Here is a 25,286-nt window from a genome sequence, read left to right on the forward strand (position 1 = left end):
AAGCACATTGAGATAGATATCCACTTTGTTCGTGAGAAAGTGGCTCTTGGCGAGGTTCACGTTCTCCATGTTCCAACAAGTGCGCAATTTGCCGACATCTTCACCAAAGGGCTTCCCAATGCATCCTTCACCGACATACGCTCCAGTCTCAACATCGTCACGCCCGACGTTGACACTGCGGGGGGATATTAGAGTATATTCGGTCGGTTCAGTTTTTGGTAGTTTGAATTGTAATCTATCTCTTCTATACTTGGACTCCAAGACTTTGTACTTATATAAACAGCCCATTGAGGCATAGATCAATACACAATTATTATCAATCTTCAAAAAATGAAACTATTAATGACTATGCATTTCACTAATATTAAAACTTGAAGTTTGGGAAAGAAAAACACATTTTGGCAAATTAAAATTCTGAATATGTGCACTTTGAAGTCATAGTTAATCGTACTAAGAATAACTAACCCTAATCAGAAAGCCTAGCCTAAATAAACTTGAGCACCCAATCAAACGGAAAGTACCTCACGAAACATATCCCACTTGTGTCTCTTCCCTGCCTTGAAGACAAGGACAGGAATCTGCTTGGGCCTCCACGCCGCCACGAGCACCCAAAGTACCGTTCCAGCCAAAGCAAAAGAGAAACAAACACGGCAAAGAATCAGAAACACCAGTCTCCGTCCGTGCGTGGACCAGTTGTGGCCGGGGCCAGGCAGGCACAACGAAAGCCAACATCCTTCAAAAGAGAAGCCAGAGGGAGTACTCTCTGTTTCTGAGCAAAGATTTTTCGGACCAGAGGAGTTCTCAAACATGTATTCTTATTTTGGATTAAAATAATGATTTTGTAGTAGTATTTCTCCTTGGCCGAACCCAATTGTTGCACAGAAAATAAGTTATACGAATTCTTAAGATGTTCCTACCAAGAAAACAAGATAGTTCTTCACCCCTGGTTCAACATTCGAAAATATATACGTCCTAGTTATTGTCCAACAGAATTTAAAATCTTGTGACAAGGCTAAATCTATAATTATGTCTCGGAATACTTCCAACTAATGATCGGCTGTGAGGAGCCCAAAAACTGGAAGAAAACACATGTTGTCTCCTTGCACAAATGTAAATTTACTCACGCCTGTTCTCTTGGCATCGATACCGTATAAAAAACAATGAGAAGGAATTAACCACGCCTTGTGCCAGGTGAAAAAAGCTGAAGCCAAACCGCCGGACGTACGGGTGCATGCATGCATGCATGTGCCTACGTGCGTCACCAGGGCCCGCACCAAAAGCGAAACCTCTTTTCCCGCAGCCGCGTTTCTCGTCCGGAAGAGGATAGAATTTACGTCGAGCGCCAACAATTTTACCACTAGTGAAACCCGTCCGAGCAGTTTGTTCGGGATTACAGTTAAATCCAGTTCAAATTAAAGATAATAAAGAGTTCAACAACTTTTTTTCTTTTTCGAGAGAGAAGAGTCCTACTACTTGAAGCAATAGCGTGCAGCAACAACATACTCCTACATCAATCGTGTTTCGGTTAGCCTTGGGGCTTCGAGTCGGTTATGCATGCATATACGAGCTCCAGCCCAACGCCATCGTGTGCTACATATATGCGACCGGAAAATTTAGCTTCCTTGCCGTACGGATCCGCCTCAGTTGCTCTAACTTCAGTTCAATCTCTCCCGGCATACGGATCCACTTGAGCTACGCTAATTTCAATCTCTCTCGCCAGAGCATCCGAACAAGACTGCAGAAAAGCAATCAAGCGACGCCATGGACGGCATAGAGATGGTTGACGTTGAAAACCCCGACCATGGTGGCAACGACGTGGGCGAAGCACAACCGGATCGACGTCTCTTCCGAACATGGCGCGAGAGGATCGAGAGGGTTGTGATGCCTCACGAAGACAGGCCTAACCCGGCGGATGAACCCGTCGAGGCAGCGGAGCCCACTCAATGTAGCAGATATGCCTTCTTGTGCTTTGCGGTACTCGCCGAGCTCATCGTTGGTGCCGCTTCCGTCGGCCTTTGGATGTTTTGCGTAGACTTACATCCGACAACCTTTGTTGGTCAAGCGTTTCGTGTAATTGTAGGAATCGTGTCTATGATTGGACTGCTCATCATTGCCCCCATTGGAGAACTCCTTGTTATTCGTTTTATAGGCGAGGCCCTTCTCGGAAATACAGAGGGAAATAGAACCATAGATTTGTTCGTTTAATTTGAAAAGACTCATCGGCCTAGGTTATTGTTTCAGTTTCCCTGTATGCATTTGTTATCTATTTTCCAATAAGCTATATGTATATTTGATTGATTGACTCCTTTACACTATGTTTTATATTGAGTTTTTTTTCTCAAATACGCACGAGTGTGTGTATCATCTTGTATAGAAGAAGGGGGGGGGGGGGGGGGGGGGAATCCCAACCACCATTGATGTTACATGGATTTAAACGCTACATGAACATCAACACACAACACAATCACCGCTCCACCTACGTAGCACATAAACCAGACTACTCGCTGCCTGCCCACCCTACTAAAAGCTCAAACGTGCTGCCTACTTCGCCCTTCAACAGGCTCGCCTGCTGCCAAGCTCTACCCTCCGCGATGACACACCTAACTACCACCTCCAGCAATGGAGAGGCGCCGTCCAAGACAATCGCGTTTATGTGCTTCCAAAGCTCCCAAAGCCCGAGGGTAAGAAGCGCCCTCAACTCCTTTGGCTTGTGCGCGCCTGACGCTCTTGCTACACACCACTCCTTGAGGGTGTCTTGTGCTGTTGGGGACCACTGCGGTTTCCCAAGGGCTGAGCATAGGGTTCTCCAGACTGTCCTAGCGAACACACATGTCTGAAGAATGTGGTCGAGGGTTTCCTCCTCTTGGTCGCAAAATGGGCAAGCATCCTGGTGCGGGAGGCCGCGTCTGTCCAGCTGATCCGAAGTCCAACATCTGTTCCTCATGGCCAGCCAGGTGAAGAAGCGACATTTCAGAGGTGCCCTAGATCGCCAACAAAAGTCCGCCGCAGGCGCCACCTCCCTACCAGCAAACTGTGCAGCATAGGCGGAACGGACCGAGAATCCCAACCACCGTTGATGTTACATGGATTTAAACGCTACATGAACATCAACACACAACACAACCACCGCTCCACCTACGTAGCACATAAACCGGACTACTCGCTGCCTGCCCACCCTACTAAAAGCTCAAACGTGCTGCCTACTTCGCCCTTCAACAGGCTCGCCTGCTGCCAAGCTCTACCCTCCGCGATGACACACCTAACTACCACCTCCAGCAATGGAGAGGCGCCGTCCAAGACCTCGCGTTTATGTGCTTCCAAAGCTCCCAAAGCCCGAGGGTAAGAAGCGCCCTCAACTCCTTTGGCTTGTGCGCGCCTGACGCTCTTGCTACACACCACTCCTTGAGGGTGTCTTGTGCTGTTGGGGACCACTGCGGTTTCCCAAGGGCTGAGCATAGGGTTCTCCAGACTGTCCTAGCGAACACACATGTCTGAAGAATGTGGTCGAGGGTTTCCTCCTCTTGGTCGCAAAATGGGCAAGCATCCTGGTGCGGGAGGCCGCGTCTGTCCAGCCGATCCGAAGTCCAACATCTGTTCCTCATGGCCAGCCAGGTGAAGAAGCGACATTTCAGAGGTGCCCTAGATCGCCAACAAAAGTCCGCCGCAGGCGCCACGTCCCTACCAGCAAACTGTGCAGCATAAGCGGAACGGACCGAGAACTGGCCATTCGGTTCCCAAGCCAAAGCTATGGAGTCGGGTGTCAGGTCCTCGAACTGGATCCCTTGCAATCTCTGCCAAACCTCGGAATATTCCATTAGGGCTTCATATGCCATGTCGGGGCTGATGCCACGGGTCCAAGAACCAAGCGTGATGGCCTCATAAACTGTCCGTGTGGCCTTTACTCGCTTCGGTACTCTCTCATATATTCCAGGTGCAAACTCTTGAATCCTCATCCCATGTAGCCAACGGTCTTCCCAAAAGAGAGCTTCCTTGCCATTCCCTACTGTCACCTTGGTGGCTGCTGCAACCACCGCTAGAGATGCCTTGGGGAGAGCAAACTTGAACTCTGCCCAAGGACGATCGCGGTCCACCTGATGCAACCAAGCCCAGCGAGCTTGCATAGCGACATTGAGCCACCTGAGGCACGGTATTCTCAGGCCTCCTGCCCAGCGTGGCATGCACACCTCCTCCCAAGCCACCAAGGTGACAGTAGGGAACACTGCATTTTATATTGAGTGAATAGTTTCTTTGTTCTTTGGCCACTAATACTCAATCTTCTGAGCTCTATTAGTTATCGGTCGACGCCATAACCTTGGATCCACATTGAGATCCTTGCAAATTTTACCTTTTTACTGTAAGGACAAACATTTTTTTGTCTTGCATGAAGATTTTTCCATATCTGTATGAGCAGATTTATAAATTTCTCAATCGGCTAGAATAATTAGATCTATTTTTCCGCAAGCCAACCAACATGTCCTTTGGCATTGAAAGGAAGGATTGCTGCGATGTCTGGTTATGACAACCCTAACCTCGACGGCCTTGGTACGGGAACAGAGCCCGGGCAACATAGCATATGTGTTTTGTTCCTTGAATTAGTATTTCGCCCACCTTATATAATAAAATCAGCTGGCCAAAATACGGGGTGATGTGGAAACCCTTCTATAAAGTAGATCAAAGAAATAAAACCGACTACAAAGAAAGCAAGGCAAAAAATAATGCAAAAGAAATGCATTATAGAACGCCACCATCTCAAAGTCGAGCATGAGCATAGGAGTAGCCACACCCCAACAAGAAGCGTCCATGACTACCGATGATGCACGATGGTGTGTCTCATTGAGAAACAACCACATTGCCGGACCATGCACACGAAAATAATTCTAGTGATGACCCCTTATTCTCTCGCTCCGGACCAAAGAGCATCAATCCTGCCTGCGAATAGCGAGGACCGAGGACATTGTTCGTGAGGTACCGTGCAAAAGGTAGGAGGCAAGTGAGACCGCCCCACACTAGAGCCAAAGAAACTTCGAGCTAGGATCCAAGCTTGCCTGAAGATTCTGACGCGATGCGACACGAAGGTACGTGAGCTCCACGATGACGTCCCAAAAAGGCACAATGCCAAGATTGAAATGGCGGACCACATTTTCACTCGGAGCCCTCGCACAAGGAGGAGGACCACAATGATGCCCCCAAGAGTAAAGCGACACCTAGAGGCATCGATGCCACTAGCGCTAGAGTGTAGAACTTTTGCTAGAAATCTCACCCAATCCACACTGAGGTACAAAGCCTGGCAACCCACCCTGAGGGAAAGGCCTGGCACGACCAGAACGAGGCCTCCAGATCAAGATTTGGGCATCGTCACAGCCGATGCGGTAATCGCATCAGGATCACTCAAAGCTAGGCCACTCGCCATCTAAATAGCCCTGGGCGGCAGGGGGAGCCACCACACTGATGTGCTACTCGCTTGATGGCCAAACGTGAAGTCTGTCGCCCAAGGCCGCCACCTCGACATTCCCGATGGATTCTCCACTAACGCCAAGGACATGACTGTCGCCTACCATTGGAGAGGTGAAAGGTGATGGAGCTAAATCCGGCAGATCTCAGGTAGGGGGTCCCAAACTAAGGGTCTTGAGATGATGGTAACAATGACACAAGTTTTTAAAGTAGATAAAAAAAGAAAGTCAACTACACAGAAAGCAAGGCAAAAACTAATGCAAAAGAGATGCACTATAGAACGCCACGAACTCGAAGAAGAGCATGAGTATAGGAGTAGCCACAACCCCAACAAGATGCATTCATGACTACCATCGAGGAACGACGACGTGTCTCCTTGAGAAACCACCAAACATCACCGCACCATCCGCCCCATAGTAGTACTGAAGAGGACACCCCCTGTCCTCTCGCTCTGGACCAAGGAGCGTCGATCCTGCCTGTGAACAGAGATTACTGAGGACGATGGTAGTGAGGTCCCATGTAAAAGGTAGGAGGCAAGTGAGGCCGCATGCCCCACACTAGAGTAAAAGAAGCTTCGAGCTAGGATCCAAGCTTGCCTGAAGATTCCGACGCAATGCGATCAGAAGGTATGTGAGCTCCACGACGACATCCCAAGAAGGCGCTGTCGCCGAGATTGATATGATAGACTATGATTTTCACTCGTAGTCCTCTCGCGAGGAAGTCCACAATGGCGCCTCCAAGAGTGAAGTGTCACCCACACGCATCACTGCCGCTGTCACCAGAGCGCGGAGCTTCCGCTAAAATATCACCATGCTGAGGTACCAAGGCTGCCAAACCACCCTGAGGGAAGGCTTGCCACGACCAAAGTGAGGCCTCAAGATCAAGATTTGGATTCCGCCACAGCCCATGCGGCAACCGCATCAAGATAACCCAAAGCTACACCACTCGCTAAACAGCCAAGGGGGAGAAAGCCACCACTGCCATCGCGCTGCTCGTTGGAGGTCCAAACAAGAAGTCATTCGCCCATGGCAACTGCCTCGCCATCCCATACGGACTCTCCACTAATGCCAAGGACATGACCACCGCCTACCGGTGGAGAGGTAAAAGGCACCTCCTTCCACCCCTTTGAGTAGGCCCTACAACACTGGGAGTGTTGGGCTGTTGGCCCATGGCCATGCTATGCCAACCCTAGCCATGCAGCGGCTCTTGAATGGCCAGGACATAGCAACGCTGATGCATGTGCACGCGTAGAGGGGAAACTCGGGCGGACATCGTAGGACAGAGACAAGGCCATGCCTCAACGAATTTGGACCCAGGCGCGCCGTACCGCTGATCAAAGGCCCACGACGATGGCCACCTGTCGCGTGACATCACCAGAGGGAGACCACTCCCAATCTTGCACCTCCAGATCTGGTAGAAGTCAAGGCTAGGAGAGCTGGTGCCAGGAGCCACGACGAGCCCTCGCCTGAGCCAGCCACCATGACAATGGAGAGCTCTCTGATCCAGCCTCCAACACCCCTACTCGATGAAGCTAGCCACCACGATCACGTGTTCCATGCCCCATGCAACCATAGAGAGACTAGTTGCCCAGATGCAACACCACCAGGAGCGGAAGCCCCGCTATTGTCGTCAGACACATAGGCTTCGCCCGACACCGTCCTCTGATTGCGGTAGGGGAGGAGGAAGGAAGTTGGGGAGAAGGTCGGTGTGCTAGGGTTGGAACGCCTCCCGTGTTGCCGATGCGAGGACTAAAACAATCTTTTTTAGTTATGTGTTTTCATTGTTTGTGTTTTGCGGCCTTCGCAAAGCTCATTGTTGCCACCATTGGTGTCAACCTATGACGCTCTACAAATTCTCTCACATGACAACCATGTCTTGTTGCATTTTATTTAACGCATCATGGGTATGATAGGCTTGATAATCATTATCCATCGCGGGTTCCTCCTTGTCATTCATTACATTTTATAGGAAAGTTGCTTGATAGGGATTCAAAGGGTCATTCACGTAACTCGATAAACACTCGGAAGGCATGTTATGTTTCATTTGGTCGTATCAGAAAAATATCATTTACTTATTCGGTGGTTATATATGCCTTTTCAGTTAAGTTATTTTTTATCATTTATGGAGCAACCAAGAAATACATATTTATAATTCAAAGCTAAGCATCTCTAGATAAGCGTACCGATAACCATGTATTCTTTTTTTTGAGGAAACCTTTAGGGTTAGCTTTATTAACATTAGATAACACTTATATCATCTGCTAAAAACTTAACAATGAAATCCGAAAGTGTACCCTTCCACAAATCAGAGGGTTACCATACCCCATCTGAGCTAGCGCATGCGCATCCATATTAGACTGGATATTACAATATTCAACTAAAACCTTCTCAAACTCTTTCAAAAGCCGTTGACAATCATGCTAGATAGTAGCCACCACCATCAAGTGCCAAGCATTGAGATTCAATGCTTCCACCATTATTATATTGTCCACATGCAAGAAAATGCTATCTCAATCCTCCATGCAAAGTTGTGGCCTCGAAAGATACCACATCTACCACATGCTCTGACCTTGCAATCGCAGCTCTAATGAAAATACCTTTGTGGTCTCAAATCATAGCTCCACAAGACCCTGAGTGATCTTCCTCTGAGATAAAGGCATCAACATCCTGTACTTGCTTCCCCAACAAGGGTCTTCTATGGCATTTCAGACGAGGGGTGGCACTTGGTTTTCCCGCTTTCCACACATAATTCAGTGCCAAAGCCTAGATAGATGGAACAATATGCTCGCTGTCTACGACCGGGTCTATAGTGCAACCATATGTACTAACAATAGGTTGTGACCATCTCTGACACATCAACCAGTTCCATATAGGAGTGCTATTGTGTTGTCTCCCTGAGAAGAAATTGAATTGCCTTAACACTAGATCTAGTTTTTTTGACTAGAAACTGTAGAACAATTGTTCTAGGTAATTATATAAATAATGACCAAAAAGTATAAATACAAAAAAGTACAAGGAGCAAAATGCCCCACTTTAACCAACACCTTCTCTAGGAAATGAAACCATCACGTTAAACTACTAACCTTAGCACTAGATCTATCCACGAGGAGAACGCCACTTATGATGTTATGCAAACCAAGAACTTTCCACACTTGCACGTTCACATTTAATCAACACATGGTAAATATCTTATGCATTGGTTTGGCACACGAGACACTGGGCATTATTCACAATAAGGCAATTTGCAGTAATTCATAGACATTGGATTGCAGTGAGCAGGAAATTCAATAGAAAAATCTTGATCTTCCGAGGCATCTTCACCTCCATAATCTTCTCCAAATTGAATGGGGCAACGAGATGTTGTGGCTTGTAACATTCACTAGAGTATTCACATATTAATCTTCCCACTGTCCATAGTATGCTGATTGTATGAATGAATATTTCAGCTTGGCTAAGTGCCATGCAGCTGTCAGGACCCCGATTCTAAGTCACACCGATCTAGCCTGTAACACCTCATATCACTTTGCGGCCTCGCGCACGGTATTCCCACGGGTGTCGCCTTACCATGGCCCGGGACCGTTTGCGCCTTTTGGCTCACGTATATGATAGTGTCGCTAGCATCCATATGACAGAGAACCCGGGCCGACATGGCTAGTCGTGAACCCAAAGTGGCACTAACTTATGGGGACATGCATCCATGAATCAACATCGAGCATGTCGGTCAGCAGCGTGTGAATCCGGGCTATAGCACTGGGCTAACAGGACTCCGGGAACCTGGGCTGTAGCAGGCTAGGCAGGACTCCGGATGTCACTGCGTGACATTTCCCCGAAGGGACAGACACAGGAACGAAGTGAAACACATGCCGGCCAGTCAAGTGTTCCGGAGCAGTAGTGCTGGGCTAGCAGGACTCCGGTGAACCGGGCTGTAGCGGACTACTATGGCTCATGGAAGCACAAGACTACATTTCCCCATAAGAGAGGCTACCAAGGATAAACAACTAGGTGGTTGGATCCCACACATACCAAGCATTTCAATCATACACACAATATGCTCGATATGTGCAAATACAACATGGCATCACAACAAGACTCTACGACTCAGAGTATTTATTCATTAGGCTCCGAAGAGCAGATATTACAAACATGGGTCTCATGACCCAACATTCAGAGCATACAAGTCAAAGCACATGCGGAAGCTTAACATGTCTGAGTACAGACATCTACAAATGAAAAAGGATGAGAAGCCTGACTATCTACCAGATCCTGCCGAGGGCACAAGATCGTAGCTGAGGTATCAAGCTAAACGTCGAAGTCCACACGGAACTACTAGCGAGACTGACGTCTCTCTGCAAAACATAAAATAAGCAAACGTGAGTACAAATGTACCCAGCAAGACTTACATCAGAACTATCTACATATGCATCGGTATCAACAAAGGGGGTGGTGGAGTTTAACTGCAGCAAGCCAGCTTTGACTCGGTGGCTATCCTAACTACGACTGCAAGTAACTCTTTTGAGGTGGCGCACACGAGTCCACATATTCACCATATCAATACACCACTATGGATTCACTCCCGTCTCCCTACGAGAACGCCATCCATAGCACTCACGCTTATCTTGCGCATTTTAGAGTATCCACTTTCACTTGTCTATGAACTGTTATAGGCAACCCAGAAGTCCTTTGCCGCGAACACGGCTATTCGAATAGATGATGTTAACCCTGCAGGGGTGTACTTCGTCACACACGCTCTCACCACTTACCGCCGTTTACACGACATGTACTCGGCAACCTTCAAGCGGAAGCCCAGCGAGGGTGTCGGCCACAGCCTACCTAAACACTCAAGTCTCTAGTCCAGGTTTATCGCCTATTCAGGTTCCATCCGCAGGGAGTCCGGCCGAGGTTTCCACATACGGCCCCGAACGATGTGTGCAGGGTTCCCGAGACACCAAACGGGCGCCCGGTACACCATGCCACGTGCCTACCGCATCACAGCCCACCCCTCGGGTCAGCGCTGCCCACGGCCTCCAGCATACTACAAACACCAGAAACTACTTGCAACTCCTGGACAGAGGACAAGGGTGATTAAGAAGCCGAGAGGGTCCATTGGTTTCGGGCCCAATGCGTGGTAGTAACTGTATCATGGATCACAAACACAGAACTCAGTTCCTGAGGACGGCTTCAGTGAGACAACCCACCATGTACTCCTACATGGCCTCTCACCGCTACCTTTACCAAATCGTGTTCACACACTTAGCTCACACACAGTAGGACATGTTCACACAACTCCAATTCATCCCCGATGAATCAGACCTGACACAACTCTAAGCAATAGCAGGCATGACAAACAAGCATGAATGAGTAGGCACATCAGGGCTCAAACAACTCCTACTCATGCTAGTGGGTTTCATCTATTTACGGTGGCAATGACAGGTCATGCAGAGGATAAGGGGTTCAACTACCGCAGCAAGTAACAGATGAATCGTTGTTGTCCTAATGCAGTAAAAGAGAGCAGGAGCGGGAGAGTGGGATTGTATCGGAATGAACAAGGGGTTTTTGCTTGCCTGGCACTTCTGAAGATATTATAGTTCTTCATCCGTGTCATCGAACTCATCGTCGAAACCACGTCTACGGAGAGGGGACAAACACCGGCAACAGAGAAGGAAACACAATCAATGCAATGCACAATATGATGCATGATCATGACATAGCAAAATGAGTGTGTTGGGCTAATGCAACTACAACCAGATGGGTTTGAGCCATTTTGAACCAAAGATTCAACCCCAAACTCATCTTATGAATTTATATACTGCTTTATCATGTTTTGATATAAACAGAAGGTTTAAGTTGCTTTATCATGCATGAAACCAGTGCAGATGGATAGATTGGATATTTCTGATCATTTTTCATATATAATTTATTTCATTCTGAGCTATAGATTATTTTCTATGATTTTTTTGAAGTTTGTGGTATTTTCTGGAATTTCCTGTATAAAAATAATTCCAGTAATTAAATTAATGCGTCAGCATTGCGTCAGGGTGACGTCAGCTGGTCAGCGGGGTCGTCCAGGTCAAACCTGACGTGTGGGGTCCACACGTCAGTGTCACTGTTAGTTAACTAACTAATTTAGAATTAATTAAAAGTTAATCCAGGTTAATTAGCAGGCGGGCCCCACTTGTCATTGACTCAGGGGAGGGGGTCAGCCTGGGTCAAACGGGGTCAACTCGCCGGCGTTTAGCCGCCGGCGAGGCCAGACGCAGCGGTGCGGTGCGGGATCCGTGCTCCGGCGACCAAATGGGCGGCGGAGAGCATCTACACGCAGCTGGGAACGAGCCGCATCGATTGGTGGTGGTGGTGGAGCTCGGGGTAGCCGAAATCGACGCCGGCGACGAGCTGTGCGGCTGCCGGGGTACGGGTGTAGTCGAACCCGTAGCTAGAGGGCGCGGCGAGGGGCGTGCGATGGTGCTACGGGCTCCTGGCGATGCGGTGAAGCTAACGACCATGGTGGTGCGACCGTTGGATGGCCAGAGCCTCGTCGGCGACGAGCTCGGCGGCGACGCGTGCGGGTGAGCTACGTGCAGTTGCTACGGAGCTCGGGAGCGAGAACGAGAAGGGGGAGAAGGTAACGGAGCTCACTGCGGTCACGTAGAAGCAAACGGCGCGGTCGGGGACGGGCTGACGACGTCGGGAGGTAGCCGGCGATCTCAGAGCAGAGGCCGCGAAGTCGAGGGTGCAGGGGGCGATGCAGGCCGTTCGCCGTTGCCTGACTCGGCGGAGAGGACGAGGGCGTCGAGACGGAGCTGCTGGACAGCACGGGAAGGCAAGGGGAGCACGGTGGCTACGAGGTTCACGCCGGCGCGAGCTCGGCAGCGTCGGCCATGGCGGAGGCGAGGCGAGGGAGAGGTGCAGGGGGCGAATGGCATGTCGGGGCGGTCGAGCGGGCGACGTGGGCATCGTCCAGAGCCTCCAGAGGCGCGGGCGGCAAGCAGGTGACGCCGTGGCGCGCGCGGCGGCGTCGCGGTGTCGCTCCTCTGCCTACTGGCAGAGGTGGAGGATGACTGGCACGGCCGGGTGGGCTGGGCCTCTGCTGGGCCGCGGTGGGCGCCAGGTAAGTGGCCTCTGGCCTTTCTCCCTCTCTCTATTAATAATTTGTTTTGTTTTCTATTTTTGCTATTATGTTTTGATTTAGTTCAAAGACCAAACCATTTTCAAAATTCATGAAAATAATTGTGTAAACTAAATGGACTTATCCAAAGCTACACAACAATTTCCAGAATTATTGAACATATATTTTTTATATTATTTATATAACAAATATAGATCCAATTCAAATATTTATTGGATTAATTCAAAGGACCAAAATAAATATGTTAAACCTTCCAAAAATATTGGTTTGAATTTTATTCTTGCCAATATTTTTCAAGGTTTAACAGGAACATTTTCTTAGGCTTCTTTGAGAAAATTTTAATGTTGATCATTTTTTTAAAAAGGTTTCTGAGGCTTTGAAAATTACTCCATTCAAATTTCATTTGAATTTAAACATGATGCATGGAGGCAAGAAAAATCAAGCAAGGGCTGATCTGGGGCTGTGACAGCTCACCCCCACTAAACAAGAATCTCGTCCCGAGATTCAAGACGTGAGGTAAGAAGACAGAGGGGGTACGAGCTAACATGATCTTCACGATCCAAGTTGCACTTCATAAGAACGTTGATTCGATCACCATCTTTGTCTCGATGTCTTGCTCTGAGAACTCCAACCGACAAGACAACAAGAGGAAAGGGAAAACTCTAGAAGGATCGATCTTATCGAACAACTCAGGATCAACTCATGGAGGGAGGCATTGAAACATCTCTCGAGCTGAGAGGCAAAACATGCACCAAGAGGGACGGAAGAAACAATTTGACGAGGGTTTCAAAGTAGCGAGGACAAATTGCCATGATTCCATAATGGGGCACCTTGGGGAAGGTGACTCGTAGAATTATTCCCTTAAGCGGCAAAAAGAATTACTTTTGATACAAAGATCATTGAAACTCTCTAAACCGGCCCAAAGAAAATCGCAAACGATCATTTGAAGGAGTTCGGAGAAATGGCATACTCAGATCGGAAAGGAAACTATGGTTATGGAGCAACTCGGCAAACGGAAGGCACATTCCCGTTGATACCGGGGATATAACCTAGTGTCTGAGTATGCTCTCCAGAACTTGAGCATTTCCATATTCATCAAGGTTTTACCAACATCCGTGCCGAGGATCCTGGCAACACATCATACTACCATGATGAACGGTGATGGAGGATGCAGGTGCAAAGGAGGACAACACTTTCTCAGATTTCACCTTAGCGAAGCCAAGGGAGCAAAATCTGGATGATCGACCGAGAGACATTTAGCACTCCGCTTCTAATGTTCTCCTTGATGTGATAGCATAATCCATTTATTAAAATGGTTTGGTACCTAGAACATCAAGTAAAAGGTCAGACTTCAGGAGCACAGGAATCCATAAGGAATAACTACTGGAATAAATCCTAAGAAATCCTTATGGGGAGGTGGCCAACTTACTCAATCAAGATAGTACCATAATAGGTCTTCCGGCTGGGTGTGTTGGCCACGACATCCACTTTACCGGTTATCGAGAGACCAATATTATAATTCTTGGAAAATGTTCCAACCATCATATCTGCCCGAGATTCAGATCTGGTTGGTGTCAGGATATTCCAGACTCATCAAGTCTAGAAGGAAAAATGAAAGTTTGCAACACAAATCGACGAGATGACGTTGCGAGATTCTCAGGGGATGAACTACGATAGGAAGCTCCAAAACATGAGCTGGTTCTGCTACATGCATGTGAGCACGTTGTCCCAGACAAGCATGATCACATGGTAGTCTTATAATAAAACACTATCGAGTTCAGGAGGGGAACCATCATCGCAGATAATGAAGTTCTCAATTAAGCCCGGGTTAGCTCTTAAAAGGAACTCCTTCTCCCGGAACAAATCAGTCAGTGGCTTGGTGTGCTAGGAATACATATGGAGTGAAGGTTGCAAGTCTTCAAACCAAGGTATACTCCGCACACATGCATGACTGACTTGGGATGATTCCAGTGGAAGCAAATCAAACTTTCTCGAATTCACGGCGGCAACATGCATCTAATGCACATGAATTAGAGTAAGTCACTTCTTTCATCCAACATATGCTTCATGAACGGAACACGAAGATAATGCTTATAAAGTTTCCAATACTAGCTGGATGTTCAACACGAGTCATGGAGAAGGTAGCAGTGTTGCTGATGGGTTCAACAACAACTCATCCAGGTTTCCATTGAGATGGAATTCCATAATTATGTGAACAAGTGATAGCATTGGTCAGACCCAAAAGATATAATGGTGTATGCTCGAGGGATCAACCACGAGTAAGACAACATTATGAACATCGTTGGTTCTGATTTGATTTGATGATAGCCCATACTCAAATCAAAGTTTGGACAAGACAATAGATCCAACAATTGATCACGAGGATCAATCAATGAAGATAACATCTTTCTTCAACACACATACAAGATATCCCTTAAGATGAACTAAGTTAGACAAGCTTTTATCTTCCAACTCTCCAAGTTGTTATTTGGCTTAACCAACTAGCTCAGGGGTATCCAACACAGATTCTTGGAGAATTGGGGGTTTGGAGGAAAACCAACATGATCACAAACTCAACATAGCGGTCAGGTGACAACCTGGTAATAATTCTGAGAGGATATCCGGAACATCACGAACCACCGATATGTTACTAAGCTCGAGAACAATCTTGCTTTTCAAGCAAGACGATATGATCAAATAAGCAAGGGATTGAATAATCCTAACTCATTGATCGAAGAGTGCACCGGAAATAAGGACTAGGTAGCACGATCAAACCTAGTATAGTGATTCGATAACCAACATGCTAAGAATGATATTAATGTCCATTAATTACCAAGCAACACGGTTGCTAGGAGTACTGATTTCACACATCATGGTTCACTTGTCGGCATTCCAGTTGCGACAACACGGAACCGAGGAATGAAAAATGATGGCAAGAAGTATCACTGCATCAAGAATTCATGAGAGATGGTGCAATTCTCATGGCAACCCTGACATAAAGGGGGTAATACTCCGAGGTAGAACAGAGCAAAAGCTGGATTGGCATTTTGATCTGCGAAATACAACTACTTTGCCCAGTCCAAGAAATGGATGAGGTGCTGGAGTTTGTTTCTCCTAGTCATTCCAGATTAGAATGGCTTGACAGACCACAAGAATAATAGGCATCGATAACACAAATGCACAATTACTCCTGACTATCAATTGATAGACGAAGGTCAGAAGACAACTAAAGAGGGACAACTCAAAGGAACATATGATTTTCTGAGTTATGGATGCATGGTTTAGCATGTCGAACAAGTTCAACATATTTCTTCCGGATAACCCATGCAGAAGAAGGACTGGCAGAATCACAATTTGGATGGAGAACTCGTCAAGAGCACTCTGGTTGTGATCTTTTGGTTCAAGAGAACTTTTGCCATAAGCAGTTCATGGTATTTGGAAGAAGGAGATACCGCGGACCTCGAGGACTAATGCAAAGGTTACTAATATCCTAAAGGAACTAGCAAACAGTAACAACATGAAGTAGGGTGAATCTCGGGTTCAAAACCCAGGAGTAGAGTACCAACTAACTAAATGGCATCACGGGATGCTTTCAAGAATGGTGGCCAGAATCATCACACTGGGAACACAACACATGGCTAGATTACTAGGTGACTCCCTAAAACACATAGGGTCATATAATAGCTCCAACATATATGTCAAGGCAACAGAGTACCTCAACTCAACGATTAGTGTGGTTAATCTGGCCCAAAGGAACATCGAGAACGGAAAGAAGGGATTTGCAAATGCATCAGATTATTTAGAAGCCTGGGATGACTCGGACAGCATAATGGCTGTAAATGCTCAAAGGATTTGAGACATCCTACAAAAATGGTGGCATAACCACTTAATATCACAATATCAAAGTTTGAGATCAACAGTTAACATACGGAAGTAGTAGAAACTGAACTGGGGCTTGAATCCATCAATCCTACGAGTCTACGTATTAGTAACACGTGATCCTGATAGAAGATGAGAAACCTAGTTCTTAATCCCCGCAGAAAAGAAGAGGGTGACTCAGATCAGAAGGGCATAAGGTAAAGGAGTAAAAAGAGCCTTACGTTCCCTTCCACAATCAATTCCCTTATATAACTAAAGCATTTCTAGACTCAACTTTGACCAGTTTGGCTTGGGAATCCTACAGGCCACATGGCTTTGATACCAACGCTGTCAGGACCCCGATTCTAAGTCACACCGATCTAGCCTGTAACACCTCATATCACTTTGCGGCCTCACGCACGGTATTCCCACGGGTGTCGCCTTACCATGGCCCGGGACCGTTTGCGCCTTTTGGCTCACGTATATGATAGTGTCGCTAGCATCCATATGATAGAGAACCCGGGCCGACATGGCTAGTCGTGAACCCAAAGTGGCACTAACTTACATGGACAGGCATACAGCTGTCACAGCCCCAGATCAGCCCTTGCTTGATTTTTCTTGCCTCCATGCATCATGTTTAAATTCAAATGAAATTTGAATTGAGGAATTTTCAAAGCCTCAGAAACCTTTAAAAAAAAGATCACCATTAAAATTTTCTCAAAGAAGCCTAAGAAAATGTTCCTGTTAAACCTTGAAAAATATTGGCAAGAATAAAATTCAAACCAATATTTTTGAAAGGTTTAACATATTTATTTTGGGCCTTTGAATTAATCCAATAAATATTTGAATTGGATCTATATTTGTTATATAATAAATATATGTTCAATAATTCTGGAAATTGTTGTGTAGATTTGGATAAGTCCATTTAGTTTACACAATTATTTTCATGAATTTTGAAAATGGTTCGGTCTTTGAACTAAATCAAAACATAATAGCAAAAATAGAAAACAGAACAAATTATTAACAGAGAGAGGGAGAAAGGCCAGAGGCCACTTACCTGGCGCCCACCGCGGCCCAGCAGAGGCCCAGCCCACCCGGCCGTGCCAGTCATCCTCCACCTCTGCCAGTAGGCAGAGGAGGGACACCGCGACGCCGCCGCGCGCACCACGGCGTCACCTGCTTGCCGCCCGCGCCTCAGGAGGCTCTGGACGACGCCCACGTCGCCCGCTCGTCCGCCCCGACATGCCATTCGCCCCCTGCACCTCTCCCTTGCCTCGCCTCCGCCATGGCCGACGCTGCCGAGCTCGCGCCGGCGTGAACCTCGCAGCCACCGTGCTCCCCTCGCCTTCCCGTGCTGTCCAGCAGCTCCGTCTCGATGCCCTCGTCCTCTCCGCCGAGTCAGGCAACGCCGAACGGCCTGCATCGCCCCCTGCACCCTCGACTTCGCCGCCTCTGCTCCGAGATCGCCGGCGACCTCCCGACGTCGTCAGCCCGTCCCCGACCGCGCCGTTTGCTTCTACGTGACCGCAGTGAGCTCCGTTACCTTCTCCCCCTTCTCGTTCTCGCTCTCGAGCTCCGTAGCAACTGCACGTAGCTCACCCGCACGCGCCGCCGCCGAGCTCGTCGCCGACGAGGCTCTGGCCATCAACGGTCGCACCACCATGGCCGTTAGCTTCACCGCATCGCCAGGAGCCCGTAGCACCATCGCACGCCCCTCGCCGCGCCCTCTAGCTACGGGTTCGACTACACCCGTACCCCGGCAGCCGCACAGCTCGTCGCCGGCGTCGATTTCGGCTACCCCGAGCTCCACCACCACCACCAATCGATGCGGCTCGTTCCCAGCTGCGTGTAGATGCTCTCCACCGCCCATTTGGTCGCCGGAGCACGGATCCCGCACCCCACCGCCGCGTCTGGCCTCGCCGGCGGCTAAACGCCGGCGAGTTGACCCCGTTTGACCCAGGCTGACCCCCTCCCTTGAGTCAATGACAAGTGGGGCCTGCCTGCTAATTAACCTGGATTAAATTTTAATTAATTCTAAATTAGTTAGTTAACTAACAGTGACACTGACGTGTGGACCCCACACATCAGGTTTGACCTAGACGACCCCGCTGACCAGCTGACGTCACCCTGACGCAATGCTGACGCATTAATTTAATTACTGGAATTATTTTTATACAGGAAATTCCAGAAAATACCACAAACTTCAAAAAAATCATAGAAAATAATCTATAGCTCAGAATGAAATAAATTATATATGAAAAATGATCAGAAAAATCCAATCTATCCATCTGCACTGGTTTCATGCATGATAAAGCAACTTAAACCTTCTGTTTATATCAAAACATGATAAAGCAGTATATAAATTCATAAGATGAGTTTGGGGTTGAATCTTTGGTTCAAAATGGCTCAAACCCATCTGGTTGTAGTTGTATTAGCCCAACACACTCATTTTGCTATGTCATGATCATGCATCATATTGTGCATTGCATTGATTGTGTTTCCTTCTCTGTTGCCGGTGTTTGTCCCCTCTCCGTAGACGTGGTTTCGACGATGAGTTCGATGACACCGATGAAGAACTATAATATCTTCAGAAGTGCCAGGCAAGCAAAACCCCCTTGTTCATTCCGATACAATCCCACTCTCCCGCTCCTGCTCTCTTTTACTGCATTAGGACAACAACGATTCATCTGTTACTTGCTGCGGTAGTTGAACCCCTTATCCTCTGCATGACCTGTCATTGCCACCGTAAATAGATGAAACCCACTAGCATGAGTAGGAGTTGTTTGAGCCCTGATGTGCCTACTCATTCATGCTTGTTTGTCATGCCTGCTATTGCTTAGAGTTGTGTCAGGTCTGATTCATCGGGGATGAATTGGAGTTGTGTGAACATGTCCTACTGTGTGTGAGCTAAGTGTGTGAACACGATTTGGTAAAGGTAGCGGTGAGAGGCCATGTAGGAGTACATGGTGGGTTGTCTCATTGAAGCCGTCCTCAGGAACTGAGTTCTGTGTTTGTGATCCATGATACAGTTACTACCACGCATTGGGCCCGAAACCAATGGACCCTCTCGGCTTCTTAATCACCCTTGTCCTCTGTCCAGGAGTTGCAAGTAGTTTCTGGTGTTTGTAGTATGCTGGAGGCCGTGGGCAGCGCTGACCCGAGGGGTGGGCTGTGATGCGGTAGGCACGTGGCATGGTGTACCGGGCGCCCGTTTGGTGTCTCGGGAACCCTGCACACATCGTTCGGGGCCGTATGTGGAAACCTCGGCCGGACTCCCTGCGGATGGAACCTGAATAGGCGATAAACCTGGACTAGAGACTTGAGTGTTTAGGTAGGCTGTGGCCGACACCCTCGCTGGGCTTCCGCTTGAAGGTTGCCGAGTACATGTCGTGTAAACGGCGGTAAGTGGTGAGAGCGTGTGTGACGAAGTACACCCCTGCAGGGTTAATATCATCTATTTGAATAGCCGTGTCCGCGGTAAAGGAATTCTGGGTTGCCTATAACAGTTCATAGACAAGTGAAAGTGGATACTCTAAAATGCGCAAGATAAGCATGAGTGCTATGGATGGCGTTCTCGTAGGGAGACAGGAGTGAATCCATAGTGGTGTATTGATATGGTGAATATGTGGACTCGTGTGCGCCACCTCAAAAGAGTTACTTGCAGTCGTAATTAGGATAGCCACCGAGTCAAAGCTGGCTTGCTGCAGTTAAACTCCACCACCCCCTTTGTTGATACCGATGCATATGTAGATAGTTCTGATGTAAGTCTTGCTGGGTACATTTGTACTCACGTTTGCTTATTTTATGTTTTGCAGAGAGACGTCAGTCTCGCTAGTAGTTCCGTGTGGACTTCGACGTTTAGCTTGATACCTCAGCCACGATCTTGTGCCCTCGGCAGGATCTGGTAGATAGTCAGGCTTCTCAGCCTTTTTCATTTGTAGATGTCTGTACTCAGATATGTTAAGCTTCTGCATGTGCTTTGACTTGTATGCTCTGAATGTTGGGTCATGAGACCCATGTTTGTAATATCTGGCTCTTCGGAGCCTAATGAATAAATACTCTGAGTCGTAGAGTCTTGTTGTGATGCCATGCTGTATTTGCACATATCGAGCATATTGTGTGTATGATTGAAATGCTTGGTATGTGTGGGATCCGACAACCTAGTTGTTTATCCTTGGTAGCCTCTCTTATGGGGAAATGTAGTCTTGTGCTTCCATGAGCCATAGTAGTCCGCTACAGCCCGGTTCACCGGAGTCCTGCTAGCCCAGTACTACTGCTCCGGAACACTTGACTGGCCGGCATGTGTTTCACTTGGTTCCTGTGTCTGTCCCTTCGGGGAAATGTCACGCGGTGACATCCGGAGTCGTGCCTAGCCTGCTACAGCCCGGGTTCCCGGAGTCCTGTTAGCCCAGTGCTATAGCCCGGATTCACACGCTGCTGACCGACATGCTCGATGTTGATTCATGGATGCCTGTCCCCGTAAGTTAGTGCCACTTTGGGTTCACGACTAGCCATGTCGGCCCGGGTTCTCTGTCATATGGATGATAGCGACACTATCATATACGTGAGCCAAAAGGCGCAAACGGTCCCGGGCCATGGTAAGGCGACAGCCGTGGGAATACCATGCGTGAGGCCGCAAAGTGATATGAGGTGTTACAGGCTAGATCGGTGTGACTTAGAATCGGGGTCCTGACAGCAGCATATTCCTAAGTCTCATGATGTATGCGGATTCGAGAATATGTTGTACATCAATATGGGAAAAAAATACCTTAGATCAGATTCTGATCCCGTTCATCGGTCAGTACATATATTAGCTTATTAACCTTCATCAAGATCTTATTACACTAAATTGTCACCGCTTTCCTTGAGGCACTATTGGGAATCCAACAACCATCCCATATGCCACCTACAAGCTACATACTTCCTTTTTAAAATGATGTATCCCTATGTGAATACTCCGTCAAATATAAGAATAATTTTTCTTTGACTTGCTACTTAGAATATCCCCAGAAAGATAATGTTTTGATCCCAAAACTCCAGTACAAGGGAATCACAATTTTCAATTAGCCTCAAGCACAACTTGGCAAGCATCGCCAAGTGAAGACCAATAATGTCACGAAAACCCATACCGCTTCTATTTTTTGAACACACATCTCCCACCAAGCAATCCAGTGCATTCTACACTGATTTTCGTTGTCACCCACCAATATTGCGACAATGTGTCAGTATTCCCCTCACAAATTTCCTTTGGGAATTTGAAAAGAATTGCATATATTGGGATTGCTGGGGCGACCATTTTTATCAATGCCACTTTATCACCATAGGATAGTGGCATCTCCTTCTATTCACTGACATTATTTAAAATTATGTCAATCATTGTTAGAAGCGGTCTACTCAGTATACATCATCACTGAGGGAAGACCCAAGTATTTATCGAATATGGACTCCATCATAATATTAATAATTTGATAATTCTCAGCCTCCACCCATGATAATATTTAAAATTATTTCAATCATCTGCTTGAAGCGATCTACTAGGTATACATCATCCCTGAGGAAATACCCAAGTATTTATCATATATTGATTCCATCATAATATTAATAATTTGATAAACCTCAACCTCCACATCAACATCGGTATTTGGGCTCACAAAAATTGAGACTTCGCCTCAGTAACTAGGTCTAGTTGTGCCGAAGTAGCACAATAATCATCCAAAATTCTCTTTAGGGAATTAGAATTTGCGGCATCTACCCTCATAAGCATAGCTGTATCTCCAACAAATAAAAGAGGATAAATTGTGTGTGTGTGTGTGTGTGTGTGTGTGTGTGTGTGTGTGTGTGTGTGTTGGGGGGGGGGGGGGGGGTCACAACGACCTAAACAACAACCAATTTTCCTTATTCATGTTCATGTGTAATTAACACAAAAAACCCTTTTGCACAAAGGAGAAAGAGATAAGTGGACAAGGCCCCCCTGCCGTAATCCCCTAGTCGGCCGAAAGGCAAGGTCTCATTAGAGTTAATTAAGCCTCTTATATCCGACGAAAGTCACATAAGCCATAGTACGATCAATCCGACGATCAACAAAACCAAGTTTATCAAGGATAGCCTTCGGGGGCACCCATTCCACTCACCTTATACATGTCAAGTTTGATTGCACATGTTCCAAACTTTCCTTTCTTCCTTTTATTCATTGTATGCAAACATTCATATGCCATGATAAAGGTATTAGTAATAATCCGTCTAGCGACAAAGGCACACTTCGAGTCTTGCTAATGATCTCAGGTACCAGCACTTTGTGTCCTATAGCTAGCATTTTTATGTAACTTCGTACACGACATTACACAAACTAATGTGTGTGAACTGAGAGATCGCTTCCGGTTTTGAGCTTTTGGGATAAGCATGATAGTATTTGACTTCCATTCTTGCACATCATGAAGAACCTCATTAACTATATCATCACCCATGAGACGCCAATTTTGTTTCCAGAAAATCGGATGGGACCCATCATGTCCATGTGATTTTAAATCACCAATGATAAACAAGGCTTTCTTCACCTCCTCCACCATGTAAGGTGACAATAAATGCTCATTCATATAATCAATTACTCTACCCCTCACCAGCTCATAACATCCCATGAAGGATTGGCAACTTGTGATTTTTAAAAGTTCTGAAAGTATTTAGCTATCTTTCTCTTCATTGATTCATTATCTTCCCTCCACACACTATGATCATCAATCAGATGATGGATATGATTCCTTTTCTTCTTGGAATGGCAGAATTATTAAAGAAAAAACTGAGTTTCTATCGCTCACCGTACGAGAAGAAGAGGATCAGAATGAAAGAAAGCCTACTGTACGAGCGCTCACACTCGTACGCATGGTCATATGACATGGTGGCCATGCATGAGCATCTCCAGAGCGTAAGACGGCGTTCCGTGCGAGCACTTGCGCTCTTACCCAATGTCGACCCCGACCAACAGGAACTCCAAAACGCAAGACGATGTTCCATACGAGCGCTTGTGCTCGTATGAGAGGATGACGAGCATGGACTTGCAGAGCGAAAGACGGTATATCATACGACCGCACCCGGTCGTATGTATGCTCATATGAGGGTAATAATTGATGGGGAACGTTACATGTAAAATTTTTTTTTTCCTAGGAAACGCCCAAGATCTAATCTAAGAGATGCATAACAACGAAAGAGGAGTGTGTCTACGTACCCTTGTAGATTGAAAGCAGAAGCGTATATAACGCGGTTGGTGTAGTCATACTCACGCCGCGATCGAATCCGATCCAAGCACCGCACGGGCAGTACCTCCGAGATTAGCACACATTCGGCTCAGTGACATCCTATACTTATTAATACAGCAAGCGAGGGAGAGGAGGTAGATTATATCTGAACCAACACGACAGCATGGTGGTGGTGGCAACAGCGGAACTGCAGTAGGGCTTCGCCAAGCGTCTGCGCTAGGTGGAGGAGGTGTAAAGGGAGGGAGACGGGAAAGGGTGGAAGCGTAGCTGCCCCAATGCCTCCCGACCTTTATATAGGCATGGAGGAGGCTGGTGGCTTGCCCTCCAAGCCCCTACGGTCATTGGCCAAGGGGGAAGGAAGGAAATCCCTCCTTTCCTTCCCCACCAATCGCTATACCTCCTTTTAGTGATCTTGATCTTATCCCATTGGGATATGATCATATTCCTTTTAGGGAGGATCTTGGTGCGTCTAGACCAGGGGTGTGGGGCCTTTCCCCACTACCCACGTCCACGTGGGTTCCCACATGCAGGTGGGCCCCACTCTAGAACCATCTAGAACCTTCCATGTACAATACCGAAAAAACCCAAACATTTTCTAGAACACTGAATATACTTCCCATATATAAATATTTACCTCCGGACTATTCTGGAGCTCCTCATCATGTCCTGTATCACATCCGGGACTCCGAACTACTTTCGTACTCTACCAAATGAATATCTCAATACTACCCTAGCGCTACCGAACGTTAAGTGTGCGACCCTACGGGTTCGAGAGCATGCAGACAGGACCGAGACTCCTCTCCTTTTAATAATTATTAGAGAACCTGGATGACCACAACAAATCCCACATATTCAATGAAGATCTTCATTGGTTTGAACCACAATGTGAGGGATTCAGTTAATCCCGTGTACAATTCCCTTTTTTCGGTGATATGTTACTTGCCCGAGATTCAATCGTTGGTATCTCCATACCTACTTCAATCTCGTTACCGGCAAGTCTCTTTACTCATTCCGTAATACAAGATCCCATGACTAAACTCATTAGTCACATGCTTGCAAGCTTCTTGTGATGTTGTATTACCGAGAGGGCCCAGAGACATCTCTCCGTCACACAGAGTGACAAATCCCAGTCTCGATCCATGCAACCCAACAAATACCTTTGGAGATACCTGTAGAGCACCTTTATGATAACCCAGTTACGAAGTGACGTTTGATAGCACACAAAGTATCCCTATGATATCCAGGAGTGGCATGATCTAATGGTCTAAGGAAGAGATACTTGACATTATAAAATCTAGGACAAAGTGAACTTAGTGACACAATCATATGATAAGCTTATGGTTGGGTCTGTCTATCAAATCATTCTCCTAATGATATGATCCCATTATGAAATGAAAACTCATATATATGGTTAGGAAACCTTAACCATATTTGATCAACGAGCTAATCTAGTAGAGGCTCACTAGGGACACAATGTTGTTTATGTATCCACACATATATTTAAGTTTCCGGTCAATAGAATTCTAGCATGGATAATAAACATTTATCATGAACAGGAAATATGATAATAAAATCTTTATTATTGCCTCTAGGTCATATTTCCAA

General features: G+C 46.8%; 1 protein-coding gene across 1 annotated transcript; it reads right to left on the reverse strand.

Moving 5' to 3' along the window:
- Positions 1-2,497: 2,497 nt before the first annotated feature.
- On the reverse strand, positions 2,498-2,944 carry LOC141026201 (uncharacterized). The gene has a single exon (XM_073502192.1). It carries the CDS (start codon positions 2,942-2,944, stop codon positions 2,498-2,500), a length of 447 nt encoding a protein of 148 aa, XP_073358293.1.
- Positions 2,945-25,286: the final 22,342 nt, after the last annotated feature.

Source organism: Aegilops tauschii, chromosome 6 (assembly GCF_002575655.3).
Source record: "Aegilops tauschii subsp. strangulata cultivar AL8/78 chromosome 6, Aet v6.0, whole genome shotgun sequence".
NCBI lineage: Eukaryota > Viridiplantae > Streptophyta > Magnoliopsida > Poales > Poaceae > Aegilops > Aegilops tauschii.

Coding starts and splice junctions, on each gene's coding strand:
- LOC141026201 (XM_073502192.1), bottom strand. CDS start 2,944: ATGAGGAACAGATGTTGGACTTCGGATCAGCTGGACAGACGCGGCCTC.